The sequence below is a fragment of the Pelobates fuscus genome, chromosome 2 (assembly GCF_036172605.1).
Source record: "Pelobates fuscus isolate aPelFus1 chromosome 2, aPelFus1.pri, whole genome shotgun sequence".
NCBI classification, from domain to species: Eukaryota; Metazoa; Chordata; class Amphibia; order Anura; family Pelobatidae; genus Pelobates; species Pelobates fuscus.
In genome coordinates this window covers 349,678,915-349,705,905 of record NC_086318.1, presented here as the reverse complement: position 1 = coordinate 349,705,905, position 26,991 = coordinate 349,678,915, and the positions used below count along the sequence as shown (strand labels likewise).

At 37.7% G+C, this 26,991-nt stretch overlaps 1 protein-coding gene across 1 annotated transcript in view; it reads left to right on the top strand.

Moving 5' to 3' along the window:
* VTA1 (vesicle trafficking 1) overlaps positions 1 to 26,991 on the top strand; it is a 239,811-nt gene that overhangs the window by 123,457 nt on the left and 89,363 nt on the right. Inside the window, exon 3 of the mRNA XM_063443615.1 lies at positions 13,591 to 13,718. Within this exon, the coding sequence (XP_063299685.1) occupies positions 13,591 to 13,718 (128 nt within the window). The remainder of the gene's footprint in view (positions 1 to 13,590; positions 13,719 to 26,991) is intronic.

Sequence of the window (26,991 nt, the reverse complement as noted above, 5' to 3'; positions counted from 1 at the left end):
ATGCACGAGCAACAAATACTTTTAATGGAAGTGAATTAGAGATAACAATACACGCAAAGGACTTCGGAATTGTTATAGACCACAAACTATGCAACAATGTGCAATGTCAATCAGCAGTGGCTAAGGCCAGTAAGGTATTGTCATGCATGAAAAAGGGCCTTCATTCTTGGGATGAGAATATCACTTTGCCTCTTTATAAATCACTGGTTAGACCACATATTGTATATGCTGTTCAATTTTGGGCACTTGTTCTAAAGAAGGATATTATGGCACTAGAAAAAGTGCAGAGGCGGGCTACAAAATTAATAAAAGGAATGGAACATATCTGCTATGAAGAAAGGTTAACAAATTTAAACCTCTTTAGTTTAGAAAAACGTTGCCCCAGAGGGGATATGATAACATTTTACAAATATATGCAGGGCCAATACAAACCATTGTGTGGAAATCTATTCACAAACCAGACTTTACATAGGACTCGAGGTCATGCGTTTAGACTGGAAGAAATACAATTTTGTCTAAGGCAAAGGAAAGTTTTTTTTTTGTTTTTTTTTTACTGTAAGAACAAAAAGGATGTGGAATTCTCTGCCTGAAGAAGTGGTTTTATCAGAGTCTGTACAGATGTTCAAACAGCAACTAGATGCATACTTGCAAAAACAGAATATTCAAGGATATAATTTTTCAATTTAGGGTAATAGCTTTTTGATCCAATGATTAATCTGACTGCCATTCTGGAGTCAAGAAGGATTTTTTCCCTAGTTTGTTGCAAAATTGGAAGTGCTTTAAACTGGATCAAAAGCAAAAAACAAATATGAGGAAGGCTGAACTTGATGGACGCAAGTCTACTTCTGGAATAAAAGGGAATCATGACATGTCAGACATGTCATGTGTCCTTAAGGGGTTAAGGTAACTATGTAACAATGTAATGTAATTAAAGTGGTTACAGTGCTTGGAGTTCCATGACACATCTCACTGCTTCTCATAGGCTGAGGGCTCTCAGCCTATCTGTGACATCCAGCACTGGTGTGAATTGGTTTGGATATTTACGAGTGAAACTCTGTATTGACTATACCTCAAGAGAATGAATGAAGACAGGCGCCCAGAGACCCTCTTTTATTGTCAAATGATCGCAGTGTTTGGCACTGAAAAGTGGAATGGTTCCAGTGTATTACAGTTAGCCTAACCATTTCAGTGAGAGGATTATGGTACATGGGGGGTTTCTTTAAAGATGCATTGTAAGGACCATATCCACTACAGCTTATTGTAGTGGTTCTCATACATGAAGTCTTTCTATGCAGTTCCTCTTGTTGTTGTTTTTTTTCTCCGACTATTTCTGAGCAATTTGACAAACTAAAAAGATCCCACTCAGTTTAAAGCCAGGAGCCTCTGCTGCCACCAAGATAATATGTATTTAAAGTGACTCATTATTTTTAAAATATGGATATTTGTGATTGACTGGGAGTACTGAGAAAATATGAAGTATGTTGTGTGCTAACATGTGGGAAATTGCTTAATGATATTCCACATTATATGGTATTTAATTTAAAAGATTTATTTTTTCAATAGCACGATATTTTGCCAGTATTATGTAGTAATAAATGCATTAATTAAAATCTCAATTACTTACACATGTACATGCTTAAGTGGTCTTGTTTAATGACATTGTGTTCATCAACCTACCATCTAATTACTGTTTCCCTTCCCAAATCCTATTTATTTGAGGATGTCTTAGTGATTTGACTGAGAAATGTTCATTGGCTGACCTATAATCACTCATTTTGTTTCAAATGAAACCATAATGATCTCCCTCTCTCATTAATAAAATATAGGTTTAATGTGTTTTCTTTCTTCTGATCTAAAGAGAGGACATTTGAATAAGGTTCAGTACCACCTGTGTCAGGACAGAGATCCACATCCTGTCTAGTCAGTTTGTCTCTTTTTTTGAAGCAGAGCAAGGACTTCTGGCCCCATCTAAGTTTACTTTGTCGTTCTTACTATATTTCTCTCCCTCTATACTAAGGGCCTCTGTAGAAAAACACTTAGGCACCAGTTAAGTTATTCTTTACCTTTTCAACCACTGACCACAATGACCACACTGTTGAAGTGCCAGGTTGCCTGGAATGTGTTGTGCAAAAAGCCCTTGGAGTGTATGTACAATTCTTGTGTGTGTGTGTGTGTGTGTACGTCTATGTATTTATGTATACATAAATATATACACACAGTTAAATTAATAGGCAGATTGTGATTTCAATTCCCATACTGAGCATTGTGAGATCTGCTGTCCGTACTGCTTCGTGTATTTTGAGAAACTGTCCAGCACAAGACATCGTGCAGCATCATGAAATACATATCCTCAACAAATATTTAAAGCGGTTGGGAACAACAAATCATCAGGCATCCACTTCTCCAAAGTCACTTTATTCATTTCATATGGTAGTAAATGAGGGGTGCCCCTACTATCCACTGATGCTGCATTAAAAAAAAAAAAAAAAAAAAAGGATCTTGGCTGCCAGTTGTTAATGAATAAATCCTGATGATGCACTAAGAATGAAGAGAACCCTTGTGCGAGACTGTGTGTGTGTGTGTGTGGTTGTGTTTTCTGTACCACAGCAACTGGAATTGTGGAGTACATACATTTTTTTTTATCTTGATATGATAATATAGTGTTAATGACTATAAAACAGGACAAGAATGTGTGCATGCTGAAAGCTAACCTAATTACTTTTATAACAACTGAAAGGTCTTTGAAAGAGGAGAGGGTGTAACTCAAGCACAGGAAGTCCAGTTCAGTTTACTTTGTTACTGAGTCTATTGTACCGTTGCATGTAAAGTACATTTCTCTTGTATTGCTGATATATTATCCTTTAGCCTATTCTGACCTTGTTTGTTAAAGTGTGATGTTATAATTACATAAATTCTGTCTCTTATTGAAACATTTACACTTTTCTTATTATCCTTTTTGAATGTCACATCTCTCCTTATATGGTTTGTGATTCATTGGTTACATCTGCTGTAGACTTGACAAATCTGATTGGACATTACTGAGTCCGAGTCTTTGCTCCAGGCTAATAGTAATACGTGAAGCAGGACACCGGAGAAAAGTCAGCAAAAAGTGCCACGCAAACGTATAAGCTCTGTCTGAATTCATGTGAGCTTGTTACAGATGCTGCTTAACCATTGGAAGAATTGTAATGCAAACTTAATGTGGCCCTGTCACATTGCCCGTTTTGCTTTCAAATTAAAAACCCTTACCCATCTTTATCCTTGTTTTTATTTATTTTTAAATTCAATTTAGTTTTTAGTTGTGCATAATAAAAAGTAGGCAATATTACCTTTTCTCATGTGGAAGAATGATCTTTGGCAAATGTTGGCAAGCTCACTGCGCAATAAAAAAAAAAATTAGTTTAGTAGATATACCCGAAATAAAAATATGCATGCATTGAATTATGCTTTTTTTTTTAATTGATGGTATATCTAAAAACGGCTTACAAAAGCTGCAGTTTTCTTATCTGCTGCCTTTGCAAGCGCTCTTTGTAACCCTGCCCAGACTTTCTGTGGCTGTCCAATAACAGACTTCTCAATGCAGCTCAATGAGAAGTTTTTGCAAGGCAGTTACCCTGGGAAATTACTGCCTCTTGATTTTAGCTCCACTGAGCAAACAAACCAGGAAGTAACAGGACCTGTTGTCTGCTTGTAAGCAGTGTGATTTATAAAAGTCCCAGTTTCTATTGAATTCTGCACTTTTTGTAAAATGAAAAAAATAAAATAAAAATGAGGACATGCATAAAAGCATTTAAGCAAGTTTAAGTGTTTTAGCGGTATGGTGTGTCCCTTTGAATTTGCAAATACAATTCTCACTTGAGTCAATTTTTCTACAACAATAAAGATGGGGGTTCTGGTTCCAGTGTGCTTTAACTGCTTGCTTTTTCTTTCACTTTAGTTTAATTTTAGTGTTTTCCTCTGTACTTTTCTGTTTTTGGAATTTCAGAAATGTAGAATACATTTCTCCTAATTTTTATATGTGTAGCACTACCTTTAGATGACTGATAAGTAAATGGTTTTAAGCGAAAAAAGCTTACAAGGCAATATACTTGAATGGGTCTATTTATCTGTCTGTCTAGCCATCTATTTATCTAGTATGAATATATATATATATATATATATATATATATATAGTGTAGATTGGATTAGCCGTATTAGTCCAGTATTGGACTAAGTGTTAAACTCTATCAAATTGGTCAGTATCTTTGAAGAGTTTGTGGTGTCTGGAGTCCTGTGACACTATCTCCTTGTTAATATATAAAAAAATATATATATATATATATATATATATATATATATATATATATATACAGTTGCAAGAAAAAGTATGTGAACCCTTTGGAATTATATGGATTTCTGCACAAATTGGTCATAAAATGTGATCTGATCATCATCTAAGTCACAACAATAGACAATCACAGTCTGCTTAAACTGATAACACACAAAGAATGAAATGTTGCCATGTTTTTATTGAACACACCATGTAAACATTCACAGTGCAGGTTGAAAAAGTATGTGAACCCCTAGACTAATGACATCTCCAAGAGCTAATTGGAGTGAGATGTCAACCAACTGGAGTCCAATCAATGAGATGAGAGTGGAAGTGTTGGTTACTGCTGCCCTGCCCTATAAAACACACACACACACCAGTTCTGGGTTTGCTTTTCACAAGAAGCATTGCCTAATGTGAATGATACCTCGCACAAAAGAGCTCTCAGAAGACCTACGATTAAAAATTGTTGACTTGCATAAAGCTGGAAATCCCTGTTAGCGAATCTACAATACGTAAAACACTAAACAAGAATGGATTTCATGGGAGGATACTACAGAGGAAGCCACTTCTGTCCAAACAAAACATTGCTGCACGTTTACAGTTTGCACAAGAGCACCTGGATGTTCAACAGCAGTACTGGCAAAATATTCTGTGGACAGATGAAACCAAAGTTGAGTTGTTTGGAAGAAACACACAACACTATGTGTGGCGAAAAAGAGGCACAGCACACCAACATCAAAACCTCATCCCAACTGTGAAGTATGGTGGTGGGGGCATCATGGTTTGGGGCTGCTTTGCTGCGTCAGGGCCTGGACGGATTGCTATCATCGAAGGAAAAATGAATTCCCAAGTTTATCAAGACATTTTGCAGGAGAACTTAAGGCTATCTGTCTACCAGCTGAAGCTCAACAGAAGATGGGTGTTGCAACAGGACAATGACCCAAAGCATAGAAGTAAATCAACAACAGAATGGCTTAAACAGAAGAAAATACGCCTTCTGAAGTGGCCCAATCAGAGTCCTGACTTAAACCCGATTGAGATGCTGTGGCATGACCTCAATAAAGCGATTTGCACCAGACAACCCAAGAATATTGCTGAACTGAAACAGTTCTGTAAAGAGGAATGGTCAAGAATTACTCCTGACTGTTGTGCACGTCTGATTTGCAACTACAGAAAACGTTTGGTTGAAGTTATTGCTGCCAAAGGAGGTTCAACCAGTTATTAAATCCAAGGGTTCACATACTTTTTCCACCTGCACTGTGAATGTTTACATGGTGTGTTCAATAAAAACATGGCAACATTTCATTCTTTGTGTGTTATTAGTTTAAGCAGACTGTGATTGTCTATTGTTGTGACTTAGATGATGATCAGATCACATTTTATGACCAATTTGTGCAGAAATCCATATCATTCCAAAGGGCTCACATACTTTTTCTTGCAACTGTGTGCATGTACATATATATATAGCTAGATCTAGATATCTATCAGTTTTATTGCTGGGTGCAGTAGTATATCATAGGGATTATGAGTGGGACATTTCTAGGGTAAGTTTCGGATAGTGGGTAAACATCAGCTGTTTACCTTTACTAGTGATCATCTGACAAGCCAACTTGCCATCACTTTCTGTATTCTGTAAAAATGCTGCCAGAGTTTCTAATACCTATAGTAAATGTCTAGCCTAAAAAATGAAATGTTGCTCATGTACACTCACTCACTTAAAAAAACAGAAGCAGGGGGGCGGAGCCGAGCAGCAGAGGCAAACGGTCGCACAACCCTGGAGCTCCGTAATACAAACGGAGAAATCAAGCCCAATCTAAACCAAAATTACCCCCACTGAAAGCAGACCCCACGCAGGAATCCGACAGGCTCCATGGGTCGCATAAATAAGAAAAGGTCACCGGATAATTCAGCCCCTGGGCTCACAATAGGGGAAATGTGGAGGCAAGCATGCGGCCCGAGCAAAGCCAATATGGCGGCGCTGCACGGATTTCTCTGATGAATACTCAGAGGAAGCGGACGAGGAATACCCCCAAACACCAGCCCCAAAAGTGAAACCTAAACCGGGCAAACCACAGTCTGACCCCAATGCCGACCTTGTCACCACCAGAGTGCTGAAAGCCTTACTAGCAGATCTGCAAAAAAATATCCTCACAGATGTCACCGCATTAAGAGGAGAGCTGCAGGGCCTGACAGGCCGTATTACTGTGCTGGAAGACTCCTCTCAAAACCACCAGCGCACCATTACCGCACTGCAGGGTGATATCCAGGAGCTGCATCGCAAACATACACTACTTGAACGGCGCCTGGATGCCCAAGAGGACACGAGAAGGAGACACCATATTAAGGTCAAGGGGTTCCCGGAGGGACCACCAGAGGCAGATCTTCCACACAAAATCAAAAGCCTCTTGGCCGCCATACTCCCCCCGGGTCAATCCACGTCTATCGAACCCACAGACCTTTACCGGATCCCAAAGCCCACTGGGGCCCCAGTGGCAAGCACAAGGGACACAATCCTGACCTTTAAGAATGGTAGATACAAAGCAACGGTCCTCACCGCCCTCTGAGGTAAAACTCCCTTGAAATTTGAGAATGCAACACTCACCTTTTATACAGACTTGTCAAGGGGAACCCTAGCTTGGCGCAGATCGCTCCGACCCCTCACCGCCACACTCCAGCACCAAAAGATCCCATACCGCTGGAGGTCCCCTCACATACTTCTAGTGCAAAGGGGTGAGACCACCCACCAAATACAGGACTCACAAGACGCAACAGAGCTGCTACTGGCCTTGGGCCTAAACTGGGACTCACTCCTCCAAACGGGCCTCCAGGCCCCCTCCACACCGACTAACAGCTGGGACCTGGCAATCAGCGCAACATTTGTGCCTCGAAATCCTACACCTATGCTGCGGTCACCACCTAAGCAGAGCAGAGGCGCCCGCACCCCAATCCTGGCACTGCCAGCACCTGGCTACATTGGATTAACATACTAGACTTATAACCCCCAGGACTCATGCCATTTGCATCTCCGGCTATGGAGGAATCCTTTTCCTGTCCCTTGGAGGCTGCCACGACACTTCACACAAGGTCCCTGTATCATATGTCTAACCGTACACAGAGAACCACGCTGGTACGCTACCAACACCCCGCAAGAAAGCGGCAGACGACATTAATACCCAAGTTCCTGGGAAATTTCTTCACCTTTTTATTTTCCACCCTTTATTTTTCACGGTTTCTTCCGGCCTTTGGAGCGAGACTCATGCCTGGGGGACCCCAGGGAACTTTGTCGCTATAGATATACATCTAAGGCAATATACACCTATGTTATCCAGTTTGTATAATGTTTATTATTATCACTTTGTGGTGGACAACACGGTTTAATAGTCAATTAATCTACCTAGTTAGCCTTTAAATAGGCACATATAGACGCAATCGTACTGTTTACTTTAATTTGCTAGGTCTAGCAATGTGTATATAGTGAGATATGTCATAAACACTACGGTGGTTCGGCTTGCCCCACAGGTCTTCCGGGCACTCAGCCTATAACACTCCTTTAATGATAGCCAGTGTTCCACAGTTCAAAGATCGATCTCAAAAGCTAGTCAGTGTTTATTGTCTAGTGCTTACTAACAGCCAATGGAGCAACCTAGTTAACCCCTTCAGGACCGCTGACGGTTCAGGACCGTCAGCGGTAAAACGTGCGTTTGGACCGCTGACGGTCCTGAACCGTCATAACGGTTTTGGGCTACTTACCTGATCGCCGTCGGTCCCACGGCGGCGATCAGCTCTCCTCCCAGTCCAGGGGGACTGCCTGTCTGCCCGGGCAGTCCCCCCTCGGCAGATCAGGACCCCACGGCCATGTGATCACTCGATCACATGACCGCAATAGGGGTCTTTGTATCTGCCTGCAGGGGGACTGTCTGTGCTGACAGGCAGTCTCCCTGCATCTGTAAAATCATCAAATAAAGTAAAAAAAAAAAACAATCAGTGTAAAAAAAATTATAATATGTGTATATATATATGATATATATACATGTATTATATCTATATATAATATATGTATATGTATCATATATATAATGTCATACTAAGTGTATTTTTTTATTTATATATACGTATATTAATATAAAAATACACTTATATTTAAATTACACACGAATATATACAATATATATAATAACTATATATATGGTATATATATATTATTATAAAATACAAATAATATGTTAATAAAAATAAATAACAAAAAATAAAAATAATTTTTAATAATTAAAAAAAAATTATATATATATATTCAATTTTATTCTAACAGTATTTTGATATTGATATATATATATTTATATCAAAATACACTTAGAATGTAATGATATATATATCTATGTATAAATAAATAAATAAAAATAATACGAAATATACATATGTCCACATACAAAATTACATTAATAATTTCATAAATATACACGTAGACGTCAAATATATAAATATGTATATATATTAAAATTCTACGTGCATATTTATGTAATATTTTTACCCAATTAAGTAATTTTAATGATTGCAATTTGAGGGACCTGCCTGCCAACCCAGGCCAAAAGTCCAGATAATTTAATTTGCTAGCACTGTGCTTAACCCTGTAACTTTCTATGACACCCTAAATCCTGTACATGGGGGTACTGTTTTACTCGGGAGACTTCGCTGAACACAAATATTAGTGTTTCAAAACAGTAAAACATATCACAGCGATGATATTGTCAGTGAAAGTGAAGTTTTTTGCATTTTTCACACACAAACAGCTCTTTCACTGAGGATATTATTGCTGTGATATATTTTACTGTTCAGATACCCCACATGTAGAGGTTTTATAGTGTTTGTGAAAGTTACAGGGTCAAATATAAGGCTTGATTTTACTTTTTTTTTTTTTTATTGAAATTTGTCAGATTGGTTAGGTTGCCTTTGACAGCGTATGGTAGCCAAGGAATGAGAATTAGCCCCATGATGGCATACCATTTACAAAAGAAGACAACCCAAGGTATTGCAAATGGGGTATGTTCAGCCTTTTTTAGTAGCCACTTAGTCACAAACACCGGCCAAAGTTAGCGGTTTTTGCATTTTTAACACACAAACAAATATAAATGCTAACTTTGGCCAGTGTTTGTGACTAGGTGGCTACTAAAAAAGACTGGACATACCCCATTTTAAATACCCTGGGTTGTCTACTTTAAAAAATATGTACATGTTAGGTGTGTTTCGGGGATTTATGACAGATAACGGTGTTACAAGGTCACTATTGATACATTTAAAATATATATATATTGAAACAGCAATTTCCTACTTGTATTTATAGGCCTATAACTTGCAAAAAAAAGCAATAAAGCATGTAAACACTGGGTGTTTTTAAACTCGGGACAAAATTTTGAATCTATTTAGCAGTTTTTTTCATTAGCTTTTGTAGATAAGTAAAAGATTTTTCAAGTAAAAGTCCAAAAACATGTTTTTTTTTTTATTTTTCACCATATTTCATTATTTTTTTTAAATACAATATATGACATAATATAAATACTGGTATGTAAAGAAAGCCCTTCTTGTCTTGAAAAAAACAATATATAACTTGTATGGGAACCGTAAATGAGAGAGCGGAAAATTACAGCTAAACACAAACACCACAAAAGTGTTAAAACTGCTCTGGTCCTTAACGTACAAACATCGCAAAAACAGGCCGGTCCTGAAGGGGTTAAACATTTAGAGCACTGACTAAAGAAATGTCACTATGGTCAGCTCAGCATATAATAGATATATAGACAAGACGTCTACCTTACGATTACACTGGTATTAGGAAGTTTATCTTTTTTCTTTCCTTCTCTCCTTCCTTTTTAATAAGTTGAGCTATAAGATTGTTTTTGACTGGGTGGTGCCCTTAACTATTAGACTGGCACATTAGCCTACTGCCATGTACGGCTACTTAGATTTGCGGCTAGCGCGATTGCACCACCACTTAAAATCACTCAAGGTGAAAAAATGTTTAATGTAATTTTACATAAAAATGCATCACTCAATACGGTACTTACCACAAACTTGTGAGTAACCCACCTATTAGTGACTGGATCTCATTTATATATAGAAAGTATGCAATGCTAAAAAAAATGGTTTTTTTTTTTGTTGTTTTTTTTATATGCCTCGATTGGCCAAGTACATTATTTGATGACACCTAATCGCTTTAGTTTGTTTCATGTCTTTGTAAGCCCATGTAGGGGATCCCAGGGGGTCTCTCTCGTAGATCACTCGTTCAGACTATCACAAATGTATTCTTGAATAACAAGTCAAATATAGTGAATGTATAGCTCGTTAGTTAAATCAAGGAGGTTAGCTCTGGTCCAGAGCATGTTGGCGTCATGCTAAATGGATAAAGTGGAATACCAATCTTATGTTTACCTATTAATATGCTCAATTACTTTAGCACGCTATATCATATAAGCAATGTATAAATAACTTGTTATATTCCAATTTAATAAAAATGTGCAAATGTATCATGCCATGAACATGTCTGCATTAACCTGCCTGTGTCTGCTGTCGTGGCAACATGGGTATGCTTGTAAAGTCTTTTTGCACCAAAAATAAAGAATTTAAAAAATAAAAATAAAAAAACAGAAGCAGTCCAATGCTCAAAGCCTTCTTTTTACAGCATTTTGGCAGCTAATAAACTGAAGGTTAGCATGGTGTATATTAACCCTGTTTTTTTTTTTCTACAAAATAACTGGATATTTCCTTAGTGGTGAACAGTAGATCCATTTAGGAAGACTTTAAGTCCACCTGTTGTAAATGCATTGGTGTTATTTGCTTTTTTTGTTTTTTTTTCTATTTTATTAGGAAACCTGAGGCCTCTTGTATTCTGGAACATCTTTTAACAGGTCTTTAAATTACAGTGTACAGCCTTAGAAACAGTAGGGCATTTAATCTTTGGTTACTAAACAGGGCACTTTGCCATCTTCATTTCAAGGTTGAAAAAACTCTGGATATGTAGATCCTCTTTAATATAACATGACTGGTTTATAAATCTGCAGATACTCTGATAGTCCTACAGTTTTAAACAAACTCCGTATAAACCTGCATTCTTTTACTTCTATTTTTATACTTTCTCCCATTTCTTGGTTGACTATTTATATTTACATTGTTTAGTGTTTATACATTTTATGTGACTTGGAATTAAAGTGCAAAACATGTCTATTATAATGGTAGTCAACAGTGTAACGAACGCCGGTATTGCAGATACCTGTTCGTCTATTTCCTCCTGAACTGCTAGAGGCTGAGTGATTTATAGCTCGCAGTTCAGGTGTTGATTCGAACGTTCTCCAGATGAAGTACAGCATCCAAGTATATTCCCCAAGCAAATCAGACGGATACCCAAACATCAGCCTAAACTAGAGGAATAGTTTATTCAGGCTAACTGCCCGGTTATCTGTACTTGGGAGATAGTCAAGCAGTATACTAAACTCAATTATCTCCAAACACAAAAAAAACACACATTTCCACAAAATCCAGAAAGTACCCCAAACTCCATGGAAACCCCACAAAAGTCATATCCCCTGATAGCCCTGATCTGGGGGACCAACATATTAAAAAAAAATCACCCAGATCGGTTCAGGGATTCGGGAGTTTCATGGAAGGCTTAATTTGACCGACCGCACACGAGGCTCCTGCCCAGAAACCCTTCCATGAAATTAGGCTGTGCAGTTGGTCCAGTTCGAAAAGGCTAAAAACGGAACAAATCCATGAACGGTTCCCCTGGCTAATAGATTGCGTTTGTTTCCCTAGTTCGTGGGAACAAACCTACCGAATAGTGCTTTCCTGGCTGGTCGGTGAAAGGAAGCAGGCGCTCGCGAAGGTGACCGGCATTCGGAAAGTCGAATGTCCAATTTTATTTCCAGACACTCAACGACCAAGTCGCACTGCCTCCTTTCTTGTAAACAAGAGAGAGCACTTAATTTTTGGTTTGCTTTGTAGTTAATGAGCCAGGGGGGTGGGGGAGGGGGGGTTGGTATTCGGTAGTTTTAACGAGAAAAATCAAAGGGAATGAAACAAAAGGTGTAGTTTCTTCACAAATAGATATATAACATTTTATAGATTTAGGGAATCCTTCAATCAATGTTATTATTTAGATTTCCACCATTTTTTTTTTTTTTTTAAATCTTCTATAGGGGGTGCCACATTTTTTTACTGTGAGTTTTGGTATCACAGCTCATTGCAGATATATTCCTAACCCACCCACTGTATTCTAAGTTTATTCATGCCATCCAGGTAGGATACAAATTACATTATTCATGTGGAAGTTTAAACTCCATATCACTAAAGGGATACTAATGAAACAATAACCATATCATTTCATTAAAGAGTTTGTGGTGCCTGGAGTCCCGTGACACCATCTCCTTGTTAACTGTTGAATATTTTTTTGAATAGATGAACTGAATGCGATTCCTTGGCTGCTTAAAGCTTTGGCTAATGCTTCCACATTTACCCAAGCAGTGATGGACCTAGAGCGTCGTTCGGCTCATTGATAAAGTGTTCAGAAATAATTTAGCTGTGACCAATAAGACAGAACCATGGGAACTGCAGGGGCTATAGCGAAATCAATTTGATAAAGTGGTTATGCTGTTTCCTTTAATGTGGTCAACAAGACTTTAGGTTTCCAGCTCCTCTTTTGGAAAAAATCTGAAGAAAGGAACCCAGATACTGCTAGCGACATCACTTTTTAATAACTTGTAAAATGAGTCCTGTTAACGGTTTTTGTATAATATATATATATATAGTCTTTGTAATTGTATAATGTTCTTATTTGCAGTGCTTTGCAACATTTTAAAATTTAAATTTCACACAGTTAAGGAGGGTTACGGTATATAGAGAGTATAATAGTTGCACATATTACAGCAAAGGAAATATTGCCTGTGGTGTATTTCAGCATGTGTTTTTTTTCATTTAATCTTTAGATTAACTGGAAACACTAATTTAACATTCATACACTGATTTGTATGAGACAGAATTGTTCTCTCATAGTTACTCACGAAATTGTTGACCACAATAACGGAATTAGAAAAAAAAATCACAATTTAGTAAATAATTCAGACAGAAGATGAAAGTGACTGTGGCAGTTTGCAGAAATATATATTGCACCTAAATTACATAACTAGTTGATCACCCTCATACTGATTAGAATATTCCTTGCACACATTTAGATGATGTTTGATTATTTTTTTTTCCTGACATTTTTCTTTTTTCTTTTTTTTTTAATACAGCTGAAGAAGCAACTTGGCGATTGTGACTCCATTACTCAGGAAATAGTTGGCAGTGCTCATGTAGAGAATTACGCTTTAAAAATGTTTCTGTATGCAGACAGTGAGGACAGAGCTGGAAGTTTCCACAAGTAAGAAAATGCATATGACTTTTTAAATCTGATTTAATGTCCTTAAACGTATAAGCAAGTATCGGTGATTGCACAGAATAAAAGTGAATGCATAGTTCTGTGAATACTGAAGAGGGAATTACTACTTGTTTACCAGTGAAAAAATATGTTAACACCTAACAGACATGTATATCCTGCATGTACAACATTCACTTGTCATAAGGCAACATTCCCAGAATGCCATTGCATTTTATTTTTTTACTTTTCTTCTTCTTTTTTTTTTTTTTTCACTTCAAATTGTAGTTTATTGCAATTTTCAAATTATGGGTACAGAAAGGAAAGGTTGGGAGGGGTTACACAATAAAAAAAGATTCTTACATATTTGATAGCATGATATATACTGCATTGGCTCTACAAAGACAGGCAGGATTACATCCCAACAGCCAAACTTGACTCCCAAACACATTTACAGGATCCCCGGGAGCTTGCCACCAAGCTGCTCACACATCACCTATATCTTTCCCTATAAAGAGTACACCATGAGTCCCAAATTATGTCAAATGTTGACCGTTGTTTAAAGTGGCACTGTCATGGCCGCATCTATTCTTCTTTTAACCCCCCTCCTGACTCCACAACACTGTCGGCACTGGCTGCTCACTGTTTAGTAGACATGCCCGTACTCGCATCATAGCAGGTAGAGGCAAAAGGGAGATTTAATTACTAATACTAAGTAATTTTTGCTTAGTATTAGTAACGTTGACTGAAAGACCAATTTAGGTCTTTCAGCCTTTTGGTAGATAGCTCCCTAATACCGTGAGAATTAGGGAGCTATCGACTAAGTGGCTGCGAGGTGCAGCCGCGACAAAATTAGGATCGGCATTTGAATGAATTGCCGATCCGAACAGAAAGTACTGAATGTGGCCCTAACACGAATTGACAAACTGTTCTCATTCTGTTAGGATGAAATTTGGTAGTTTTGCCGGCCTCCTGTCTATATGAGTTTGATTGTATTTACCCTTCCTGCTCAGGACAGGAATGTCTCTTTCCAAGAGAACATTTCTTGTTTTATTTGTTGCAAAAGGAGAAGGTGGTTAGATTTATTGATAGTAGGTGTCACGGCAAAGGGCATAATTTATTATTGCACTATGGAATATTGTCCTTTAATGCAATTTGCGTAGTGAATTGATGATCTGCCTGCCTGGTAGAGATCTTATTTTCAGTGTCAAAAGGGGTTAATTTGATTGTATGGAAGGTCAGAAGGTTGTTTTTTTTTTAGCCTTAATTCGCTTTGAAGCTGTGACCCCCCACAGAGGTCAGATGACAGAAGGGGTGATGGAAATTACATAGGAATGTGAAAAGGGTTTTACCGTATGGATGGAGCATGTGAATTAATCAAAGGCTCTGTAAGGTGTGAGAAGTCGCATAAAGGTAATCTGAATGTCTCTTCAGCCATATAGCCCCTACCTTTTAATTGATGACTGGATTTCTTTGATATGTTAATGGCCATTAGCCTTGTTCCAGTATCATATCCAAAGGAAAAACAATAAATATTTACCCACAGAATAATATTTTTTGTTATAATTGGAATGTGACAAGCACCCTCTTCTAAACAAGCCCAAGCATGATTGGCATAACGTAACGATAGGGGAAGGAATTGTGATGTCAGCCAAACTGGGTCCAAAGTACGGTGAGCAACATATCTATAGAATGGGAAAATAATACCAAATTCGTAGATGGAATTATTATTTCTGTGGCAAGAGAAGATAGAACCAAATGTTTCCATTTGGATTGATGTTGGTCTTTAACACAAGGGGGCGGTCACTCATTATCTCTATAGATACGCCTTAACTCCACCTCTAGACCAGGCATGGCAATCCACAGGGTATATATCTAATGAAGAAAAAGGGGGTAGTACTAGCGCTAATTTAGTGGATGTGATATAGGTGAACAAGCTGCTTCAACACCAAATTCTTATCTTTAAACAATAGTGAAATAGTGGATACAAGGTGAAGCGCTATATATTTTAAACAATGTGAAGTATAAAAATAGGATAGTACCTTAATTTCATACACAAAAGTCCATATGTGACATATAATACCTTGAAATAAAACACAAATAAAGACAAAAAATAGTGTATTCTGTGATATGAATAGTTTAGTATAGAATGAAATAAATTTCTCACTCACACTTTTAAGAGCTAATGGATATAGCTCAATAAAAAGGCGATCCTAGTCCCTTCTTTTGGTGGGAGTTCCTCCTCTTCCTTGGTCTCTAAAATCAGGAGAGGTATATGGTGCAGTACCTTAGATATAAAATCTATAAAAGGGTAAAGCAAAAGGGGTACTTACAAACCCAGAGCCATCCAAATCGGCTCTGATCAGGAGTGTATGTGGTTTAGGACCACAATCTGATTTTAGAGAGCTATATCCATTAGCTCTTAAAAGTGTGAGTGGGAAATTTATTTCATTCTATACTAAACTATTCATATCACAGGATACACTATTTTTTGTCTTTATTTGTGTTTTATTTCAAGGTATTATATGTCACATATGGACTTTTGTGTATGAAATTAAGGTATTATCCTATTTTTATACTTCACATTGTTTAAAATATATAGCGCTTCACCTTGTATCCACTATTTTATATATCTAATGATACTGAAATGTCTTAGTACTTGCTTGGGGCCAGAATCTAATTCTAAGTGAGTCACCTTCTTTCCTACCAGAGACCCCCTGGGTCAGAAATATTTATTTTGAAGAGCTGAGTAAGTGATTAGGACTTTGTTATTTTATCCCTTTTGTTTTTTATCTGTTGTTGGTGTAAATTATTTTTTTTCATCTATTTTTTGTATGCACTGTGACTATTATTTTGCTCATAATAACTATTCCTTTATTAAGTTCTGCCTTTGTCTGGTTAAGAATCACATTACCTGAAGAGACTAATTAGTATTTTTGCAATTCCTTAAATATTGTGCTCAAGTTGTATTTATTATTGATTTACCTGTGGGACCAAATCACCCCATTTATAAATTGTCTTGGATGTGGCAGCGTTAAAATAGTAATAGGTATATTATTATGTTTGTGTGGGTGGTGGTAAGGGGGATTTTGGCATTATTTCCGGTCTAGTGCAGACAAATAGTGAACTTTCCCTTTAACCACCACAACTAAGTCACGCACACTCTTGAAGTAGGGTGTGTTCGTGACAGTAGGTATGTGAAATCCTTGGTTTGGACAGCATGGATGTCATCCAGAAATACAAACACATGCAATATCTGTGTTTAGCTGATTTTGTGTACTAGAGGTACCCCTGCTCCATCCCATTAGTAATGATGTCAAAGGGAGCGGATAGAAAGCCTGCATTTAAGACTTTGGTAGTGAGGGAGTTGTACAGGCTCAATATTAATGCTGGAGGAAAAGCTAATTTCTGCAGCACCCTTTGTATGCACATCCAACTGAGCCTATCGAAAGGCTTTGTCGGCCTCGACCACCAACAAAAGTCCTTCAAACTTTTCCGAGTTCACATAGTCTAGGATACATAGTCTAGGATACACCTGATATTATCAAACCCCTGGCAGCCCCTCACAAACCTCAACTGGTCGTAGTGTAAAAGTTTAGGTTACATGTGGTACAATCTATTTGCTATTAGTTTTGCATATAGTTTGGTGTCGACATTAGGTAGTGAAATAGGTCTGTGGTATTGGTGTGAGGACTTTCTTGGTTTTGGTAGAGTAACAATATGAGCCATAAGCATCTTTCATGAAAAGTGACCTTCTGTGCAACAGAAATTGAATAAGCACATTAGATAAGGGGCAAGGATATCTTGAAAGGAATTGTAATAAAGGCCAGATAGGTCATCATGTTCTAGAGAGTTATGGCAATGAAGAGTCTTTATAGCTGCTATGATTTCAGTTGCAGAGAAGAGTTTCCCTTATTCATCCCTGTCTTCTTGGGAGATGGTGAGCAATTGAATCTGTTGTAGAAATTCATCAATTTGGTACTGGGATGTTTTCTGTCCATCTAGATCATCCCTGAGGTTACAGAGTCGAGCATAATATACAGCGAATTCCTCCGCAATATGCGTGGGTCTGAGACACCATGAAACAACGCTAGACGTCCTCACATTTTACATGAGTATGTCCAGTGTGTTGAATAACCCCGCTGGAAAGCATTGACTCGGCATGTGTATTAGGTTCCCTTTATCGGCTGATGACGGCGGAGGAGAAGCCCGACCCAGCGGTGATTGGCCATTGACGCTGGAGTTAGGTAATTGTTTAAAGGGTTATTTAACCCTTAGTATTCCTAACACTGTAGTGTTCCTTTAATCTTCTGAATCAAAAGGAATGCAATTCTAAAAAATCTCAAAAGATAAATAGCTTTGAAAAGAAAGACTGCAGGGACAGTCTTTTTAGTTTTTAATAGCATTAATCTCGGCTTCTTGACTTTTTTAAGAAGCTGTTGTATATTCTATCACTGCTGTCTTTTTTTAGCCAGAGGGCCCATTTATTTATTTATTTATTGATAGAGTATTCAGTATTCTACCAAAAAGGTAGCAAATGGAACTGCTTATATCAGTGCCAAAGAATTGCCTTATTTCACAGCCGAGCCTAATTGCAATGACAAATTTGTCTGAGACAGACAAATTAGAACCGGAAATTGTCTTATCTAATTTGGATTTGTCAATAAAATTCAGTGTAATGTTTTTTTTTTTTTAATATAGTAACAGGATGGATTCAACGTGTCCTGTTTGTGTACATTACACTACAGTTTTGAAAAGTAGCACCATTTTCTTACATTTCATACAGGAGTGTATTCACTAAATAACCAAGCTGCAATGTGAGCTGCGTTGATCAATTTATTTACAGTCATCTAAGTTTGCAATTCAGTTTTCAGTTCATTATAATTCAGTGTTCAGTTCAAGGAAAAACCATCCACAGTCTTTAAAAAAAATTTTTTTTTAAATAACTTATTATGGGGGACAGAGTTTAAAAGCCGGGCAGACAGGGCACATCTAGAGCGGGCTCCCAACCTTTTTGCAGTTCTCCTGGGTAAAATCCTGATCCACAATCATCCCCACTGGTTGTCGCCTACATGGGGGAAGTTCTCACAAACCCAGAGAACCCACTTTTGTGAGGCTAAGCTGGCTGAAGCCGGAGGAGTGGAATCACGGCTTACTAGCACCCGAGCTGGAGAGAGGTAACCGCTCTCCCCGCTCTGAAGTTCTTCCTAAGGACGCATCCTACTTCCCCCTTGTACCAGCGTGGGTCATCCCGATCCCCACTGGGCTTACATGCGCATATCCTCTTACCACACATGACTGATCCTACAAACTGAGGAGACATAACCGTTCCATTCAAAATGTCAGAACCTATTATTATCACCTGGGCTGCAGAGCATGACGCAGCCCGGCTCAGAACAGCAGGACCACGCCAGTCACATCTTGTTAAGGCTGGAGGCAATTTTTGAGTGCTTTTGGGCCCAACTGGAAGAACGGTTGGCAGCAACACACTCACAATCTGGGAGAGATGTGAGGATCAGGGAATGAGGTCAGGAAGGTACCCTCTGGAAAAATTACCCTCACAGGCTTGCTTGCACTCCTGGGCTGAAGGCCACACCGTCCACCTCAGCGAAGGACCACTATCCAGCATTGGATCCCTCACTATTCCCTTCACGGGAAGGACTTGAGTCTGTGGCACAAAGGTGTCAGCTTTTTGAAGAGCCTGGGGGTGGAGGGGATCCACTCCCTGGCACTGTACAGATAATTCACCCCACAGACTTCCTGTACTTATTTGAGTATTTCGTTAATAAGAGTCGGTTGAATGCCCGAGCCCTGACATACAATGTCTTACTGTTTGAACACTTGAGCCTTGTATCTTAAGTAGCCATCATTTTATTAAGTCTCTCCAGTTTACTCTTTTATTGCATTCTCTCTCTTACTCTAAGTGTGGCAGCATGAGATCACGGTGCCAGCTAATTTATTCTAAGATTGTTACATATAACCTGTCGTTCACTTTAGGGATGCACCAAAATGTTTTTTTCTTTTTTTTAGTGCATAGTTTAACAGACATGCTTGCATTTACAATTCAGATGATTATATATCACAATGAAAAAAAGTAATGATAACATGAAAAGTCAAGAACATTTTTCGGCCAAGGGTACCCAGAATTTTCGGTTTCAGTCCAGAATTTTCATTTTGGTTCATCCCTAGTTCAGTTGTGATACCTTGGCAAATGTACTAACTAGCCTGGCTAATATAGTCAATATATTCTGCTTAGGTAGCACTATCTATCACATCATCTAGTTCCAGTTTAGTCTTGTTAATTGTTTCATTTTAAGTTTTGCATCTATCTGTTGTCCTAGACACCCAGTGGTACTAAAATTCTGCCTGGGAAGTCTGAAATTATATCGAGCCTATATAAAAACGAGATCATCCTTTTTAGCTTGTTATGAACATGCCAGTATAGCTTTTCTTATTTCTGTTTTTATTTCTATTCTCATATAATAATGTGCAAGCGATGTATATGACGTACCAATGTTAATTTATGTCAATTCCTGTCTTGCATACAGATACTGTTGTGGCACTGTATGCTTGCTTGTATTAATTACATGCACAACCAAAAATAAAGAATGACAAAAAATAAAAATAATCTATTATTATTTTTGTTTTAGATTTTTGTTACTTGGCTCAATTTGTGTATTAAATTGTTTTTTATAATGCATGTGCAGTTCTCTGTTTTGTTATAGTAAGTTAATATACAATGTATGGGTTTATTACCCAGCATTAATATTGAAACCAATTTCACTCTGGTCATTATCTTGTGAAATTCTTGTACAGCAGAGGTTTATGCGCAAAAAAAAAAAACACATATTTTTGTAAGGGCATATCTATCAAATTGGGATTTTTTGTGCAGTGTTCCTTTAAAAAGGTTTAAAATATGTTATGTGGATATTCTTTGGTTTGCATCTTTTAGAGAATGATAATTTAACATATAATCTTTAGATTGTAATTTAACATATTATAATATTTATATGTTATACTTAGTCCTTATTAGCAGTAAAAGAAAACTTTATTACGCCAAGAAATATTCAACATTCCACCGATGAATTATCAATGCACAAAATAAACTGAGAATATAAACCATATCTAGTGCGTAATCCTGTGTGCGATTTTTGTGTAAAGTAAGCAATGCCTTCATTTATCCAATTAACAGTGAATCCACTGTTGCTACAATGTTTGATTTTTCTGGTAACTGACAGCTGTTTGGTTACTTTCAATATGTTCAAATTGCCCTTGGTAATATTAGATGGGGTAAGCAGACAGAAAAACTATTTCACAGCTTTCAAACTCTAGAAAGTTTTCTGTTAGCACGTGGACGTTTCATGAACTTGAGTCTGATTTCTGTTTTTTTTCTTAGATCTTTTATATTTGAATTTTGCACAAATATATTAATTTCTCCATCTGCATCCTTAGTGGCTTATTGCTAAGGTTAAGAGTTTGGCCAAATACAAAAATATTAGCCATAATGTCCTTATTGTTTCATCACAGCGATGAATACATATATATAAAGTTAAATACAACACAGGACTCCGTGTGAAAATATTTTCTTTTGGACTTAACTTAACATGGGGGGAAAATAACAGTTTGCTCTAATTAAATGAAAAATAACTGTTTCCTCCTGTGCAGAATTGTTGTAGGAAAATTAGATTTTCCCTAATTTTCTGCTATTCAGATATTTTTGATTGTGTTTTGATACATGTATTCATAGAACATAATTTATGGTAGAGCTTTTATTTGATTATAACTTTTCATTAATGCCTTTCCAAATGGATTAATTTAATATAAATCTTGTTTTCAACAAACATTCTGGATAGCAACAGTTGGTTACTATATTCCACAAACATCTGCACTTTGTTTGATTTCTCATAAGGGACATTCATCTTTGGCTTAAAGGGACACTATAGGCACTCAGGCCACTTCATCTCATTGAAGTGGTCTGGGTGCTGTGTCCCTGTCCCATTGACCCTGCAATGTAAAACAATGCAGTTTTGCAGTGTTCAGCATGCCTCTAGTGACTGTCTACCAGACAGCCACTAGAGGGGCTTCATGCTGTTTAACAGAGTTTGGCTATGTGAAACGACTCCACGCTTTGCATGAGGGCGTCCAGCGTTTCCAAAATCCCGGTAGGAAAGCTTTAAGACAATCCTGACGCTTAAACATGTATAGACACATAACACACACTAACACTATCAAATTAAGGCTTAGGCCAGAACGTTTTTTTTTTTTGTTTGTTGATCCAAATAAACTCTACCATTATTGTGAAGCCCATGGATTTTTTAATTTTGATTGCTATTTGAAACATAGAAACATAGAATGTGACGGCAGATAATCTAGTCCGCCCAGTTTTCTAAATACTTTCATTCCGTGGCCTTATCTTAAAGCTAGGATAGCCTCATGTCTATCTCTCGCATGCTTAAATTCCTTCACTGTGTTATCCTCTATCACTTCAGCTGAAAGGCTATTCGATGCATCCACTACCCTCTCAGTAAACTAATACTTCCTGATATTATTTTTAAACCTTTGTCCCTCTAATTTAAGACTATGTCCTCTTGTTGTGGTAGTTTTTCTTCTTTTAAATATAGTCTCCTCCTTTACTGTGTTGATTCCCTTTATGTATTTAATTGTTTCCATCAAATCCCCCCTGTCTCCTCTTTCCTCCAGGCTAGACATGTTGCGATCCTTTTAACCTTGTACGTTTTATCCTGTAATCATGAACCAGTTTAGTAGCCCTTCTCTGAACTCTCTCCAAAGTAGCAATATCCTTCTGGAGATACGGTCTCCAGTAGTGCGTACAATACTCCAAGTGAGGTCTCGTGTGGCATGAACACTTCCCTCTTCCTACTGCTAATACCTCTCCCTATAAAACCAAGCATTCTGCTAGCATTTCCTGCTGCTCTATTACATTGTCTGCCGACCTTTGTCATCCGAAATAATTACCCCTACATCCCTTTCCTCAGATGTTGAGGTTAGGACTCTATCAAATATTCTATACTCTGCCCTTGGGTTTTTACATCCAAGATGTATTATCTTCCACATATCCACATTAAATGTCAGTTGCCACAGCTCGGACCGTTTTTCTAGTTTACCTAAATCATTTGCCATTTGACTTATCCCTCCTGGAACATCAACCCTGGTACATATCTTCGTATCAGCAAAAAGACATACCTTACTATCAAGACCTTCTGCAATATCACTAATAAATATATTAAAGAGAATGGGTCCAAGTACAGATCCCTGAGGTACCCCATGGACAAGACCATGCTTCGAATATACTCTATTGACTACAACCCTTTGTTGCCTATCACTCAGCCACTGCCTTACCCATCAACAATATTGGAATCCAAACTTAAAGATTGATAAGCTTTCTATGTGCAACAGTGTCAAAAGCCTTACTGAAATCTAGGTAAGCAATGTCTATTGCACCACCCTGATCTATTATTTTAGTTACCCAATCAAAAAAATCAATAAGATTAGTTTGGCATGGTCTTCCAGAACTAAACCCATGTTGTCTCTGATCTTGAAATCCATGTGTTTTTAGATGTTTAACCATCATATCCTTTAACATGGTTTCCATTACTTTCCCCACTACTGAAGTAAGGCTTACTGGCCTATAGTTGCCCGACTCTTCCCTATTACCTTTCTTGTGAATGGGCACAACATTTTCTAACTTCCAATCTTCTGGGACTACTCCCGTTAACAACGATTGGTTAAATAAATCCGTTAATGGTTTTGCTAGTACACCACTAAGTTATTTTAATAACTTTGGGTGTATTCCATCAGGCCCCATTGACTTATTTGTCTTTACTTTTGACAGTTGAAATAGAACATCATCTTCTGTAAAGTCACATGTAACAAATGTCCTTTTTCCTAACTGAGATCCCTTACCTTCATTTTCATCTGTAAATACTGAACAAAAATATTAATTGAGGCAGTCAGCTTAGACCTGTCTCCTCTTCTACATACCTTCCTTCTTTTGTTTTTAATCTAACTAATCCTTGTTTTGCTTTCCTTTTCTCATTTATGTATCTAAAAAATGTTTTCTCTCCCCCCCCCCCTTTTTTTTACTGACTGTGCTATTTTCTCTTCTGCACAGTCAGTATAAAAAGGGACAACATTTTTTTTTTTTTTAGATACATAAATGAGAAAAAGAAAATAAAACAATGATTGCAGTTTCTCCCCACAGTGCTCCATTGTAACAGACTATAGCAACTATTTTCATACCTGTGTGCAGCACCTTAGGTTAGGATTTTTGCAGCCTAACGTTCCACCTAAAGACAGTTTTCTCATTGAAACAGAAATGAGAACCTCAGAATCGTGACACTTTTCGACGTGCATGAAGACTGATATGAAAGCATTGGCCTACAGCTGTTTTTTTGTTTTGTTTTGTTTTTAATTATAATTTTTTGTAAAGATTTTCAATTGTACATAATGGAATAAAAGCATAGTAACATTGTAGTGTAGTGATACAGAGAAGTGAGTAGGCGATAGTACATGGCATGAGTTAATTTATGCAAGCAGAGGTGGTGCATTATACAGAGGCACATAGTGGCATAAAATACATTATCAGTATTTTTTTTACAGGTAAGTTTTTAACATCATAACAGAGGTAAAAGGCCAACAGTGTCAAACGGTTAGATTATACTTGGCATCTTAGTGGGTATGACATAGGCATCAATTATTAGTTTATTCTAGGGAGAAGAGAGAGATGGGGTGTGGGGGAAGGTGGGGTGGGGTTAGTTGCAGCGGGATGGGGGAAGGAAGAGTGAGTGGAGGGTTAAAGAAGTGGTGGAGCGGGAGGGATTTTGCTTTTCCTTTTTTTTTTTTTTTTAAGGGTTTGTGTGAGGGAAAATCTGTGTAATTTAGTGTCCAAAATAGATAAAAACTGATATACAAAGTGAGCAACTCTGAAATATAGTGTCTTTCTAGTCCCACCTGCTGCAAAAATACCAACAGAAGTGTACTCTTCCCTTCAGTGATAAAAACAAAACAAATAACACAGACCTTGTGTACCAAAGGATAAAAGACATGCCAAAAATGTGACTAAGCTGTGACCGTTACTTGAATAAAAAGATGTACTCAATCACATAGGAATCCTTAAAATATTAAAATACAGACATTTGCATTGGTATGTAGCAATGTGCATTCACATGTACAAACTCCTAAAATAGAATCCAGTGTCTTGGTTTTAACACCTTACCAAGTACCCTTAGGGATTCACCGTCTTCCTTCTGCAGCTTGTCGCCAGGTGGTCGACCTCTGCCTCTCTCACAGGCTCATCTGTTAGAGATTCAGTGACTGAATATTTGTATAATAAAGTTTGTTTTAAAAAGTGACACAATCTGAATAAAAACAATATTTTATCATAATTTACCAACATTTAAATATGGATTCTAGGTCTAGGAGATTGATCTTTATAGCCCTGATGAAGCCTGGTTTACAGACAAAAAAATGTGTAGGCGTGGAGGGTTAAAGAAGTGTTTGGAAATACGGTAAATGTGTAGGCGTACATTTTGGTACCTGTGGGACACCGAAACTCTGACTGTGGGCGATTGAATCTATTAAAGGAAAAACAAAGACAAGTTAGCCTGGAGCAAGAACACATTATGAGTGGGAGTCGGGCAAGCATGTGAGAGAGGTAGAGGGGTTGACCAACTGGAATCAAGCTGTGGAAAGAAGACGGTGTATCTCTAAGGGATACTAAGAATCTTGGTTACATTTTAGGAGTCTGTACAAGTGAGTGTACATTTACAAACAAAGCTGTTCTTTTTTTTTTGTTTGTTTTTTTCTTTACTTTTTTAAGGATTTTCTATGTGATTAAATACATGTCAAAGTCACTAACCTAATTCACTAACATGATATGGTTTCTGAAATCAATTATGGCAGTATATTCCAATCCCTCAGTAAAATTCTCCTGTTTAAATACTTTTTTTGACATCACTTTGCTAAAACCAAGGACATTCGCCAACTACTTTTTGTACTTTTCCACCAATATGTTGTTATATGGTCCATAATGGTAATTTAAGAGTTAGAAAAATGTCTCTAGAAGTATTCTTTAAATTATGTTTTCAAAAATGTTGTGTATGCCCAACATCATCATTCCTGAAATTCACCCACAAAGACCTGTAAACGAATTGTTGGGACATATCATGTAATCACTATACCTGGAGGGAACCGCTCTTCCATGCCATTGACGTTTTTTGGTTATGTCCAGCCGAAGTTCTGGGTACCCAATGACACAGACACTAGGCACACAAGTTAAAGGGACACTATAGCCACCAGAACAACTATAGCTTAATGTAGTTCTGGTGAGTATAATCATTGCCTTCAGGCATTTTAATGCAAACAATGCCTTTTCAGAGAAAAGGCAGTGTTTACATTGCCCCTAGGGACACCTCCAAGTGGCGGCCACTCAAATGGCCCCTGGAGATGCTTCCTAGCTCAGTGATGTTGGCAGCTCTGCTGTTCAGCGTCTCCCTGTTATGCATGGGGACGCTAAATTTTCCTCATACAGATGCATTGATTCAATGCATCTCTATGAGCAGGTGCTGATTGGCCAAAACAGCATTTGGCCCCACCCCCTTGTCGATTTTAGCCAATCCAATGCTTTCCCCATGGCTAAAAATCGGCAATGGTGATGATGTTACCAAGGGGCTGGGACCAGTGCCGGCGGACCCGTGTGGCGCCGGAAATAAGGTACGTTTTCATTGGTTTTTAGGGGGGCCGAGGGGGAGCAAGCCACCTAAATGGTGGGTTTAACACTGTAGGATCAGGAATACATGGTTGTGTTCCTGACCCTATAGTGATCCTTTGTTTCAAAGTTGTACCAATTTATTATAATAAATCAAGGGTTTGTATAGGATTACAAATAGAAATTTTAAAACTTTCAGAAGTGTGCATAATTAGAAATTAAGGGGTGTGCATAATTAAGTATTATGGTTAAGACGTTTTCTACAATTATATTGCAGAACAAGATTTATTATCGTTATGAGGGGGATTCCCTTTTCTACATCACAATGAGGGGGTTTGTTCTTTTTACTTCATGTTCTTCTTTGCGTATCTCCAAAGCTTACAGACCGCTAAACTGTTCAGAACTAGCTTTAGCTTGGAACAAGATGATCTTTTAAGAACACTGTGGCAAGATAGTTGTTAAATCAAAGTGTCCTTGAGGGACAATTGCAGCAAAGAAGGATTTTTAACCCTTTCATTTCATAATTTCAAACCTTGCCCCTCCATTGGTCCC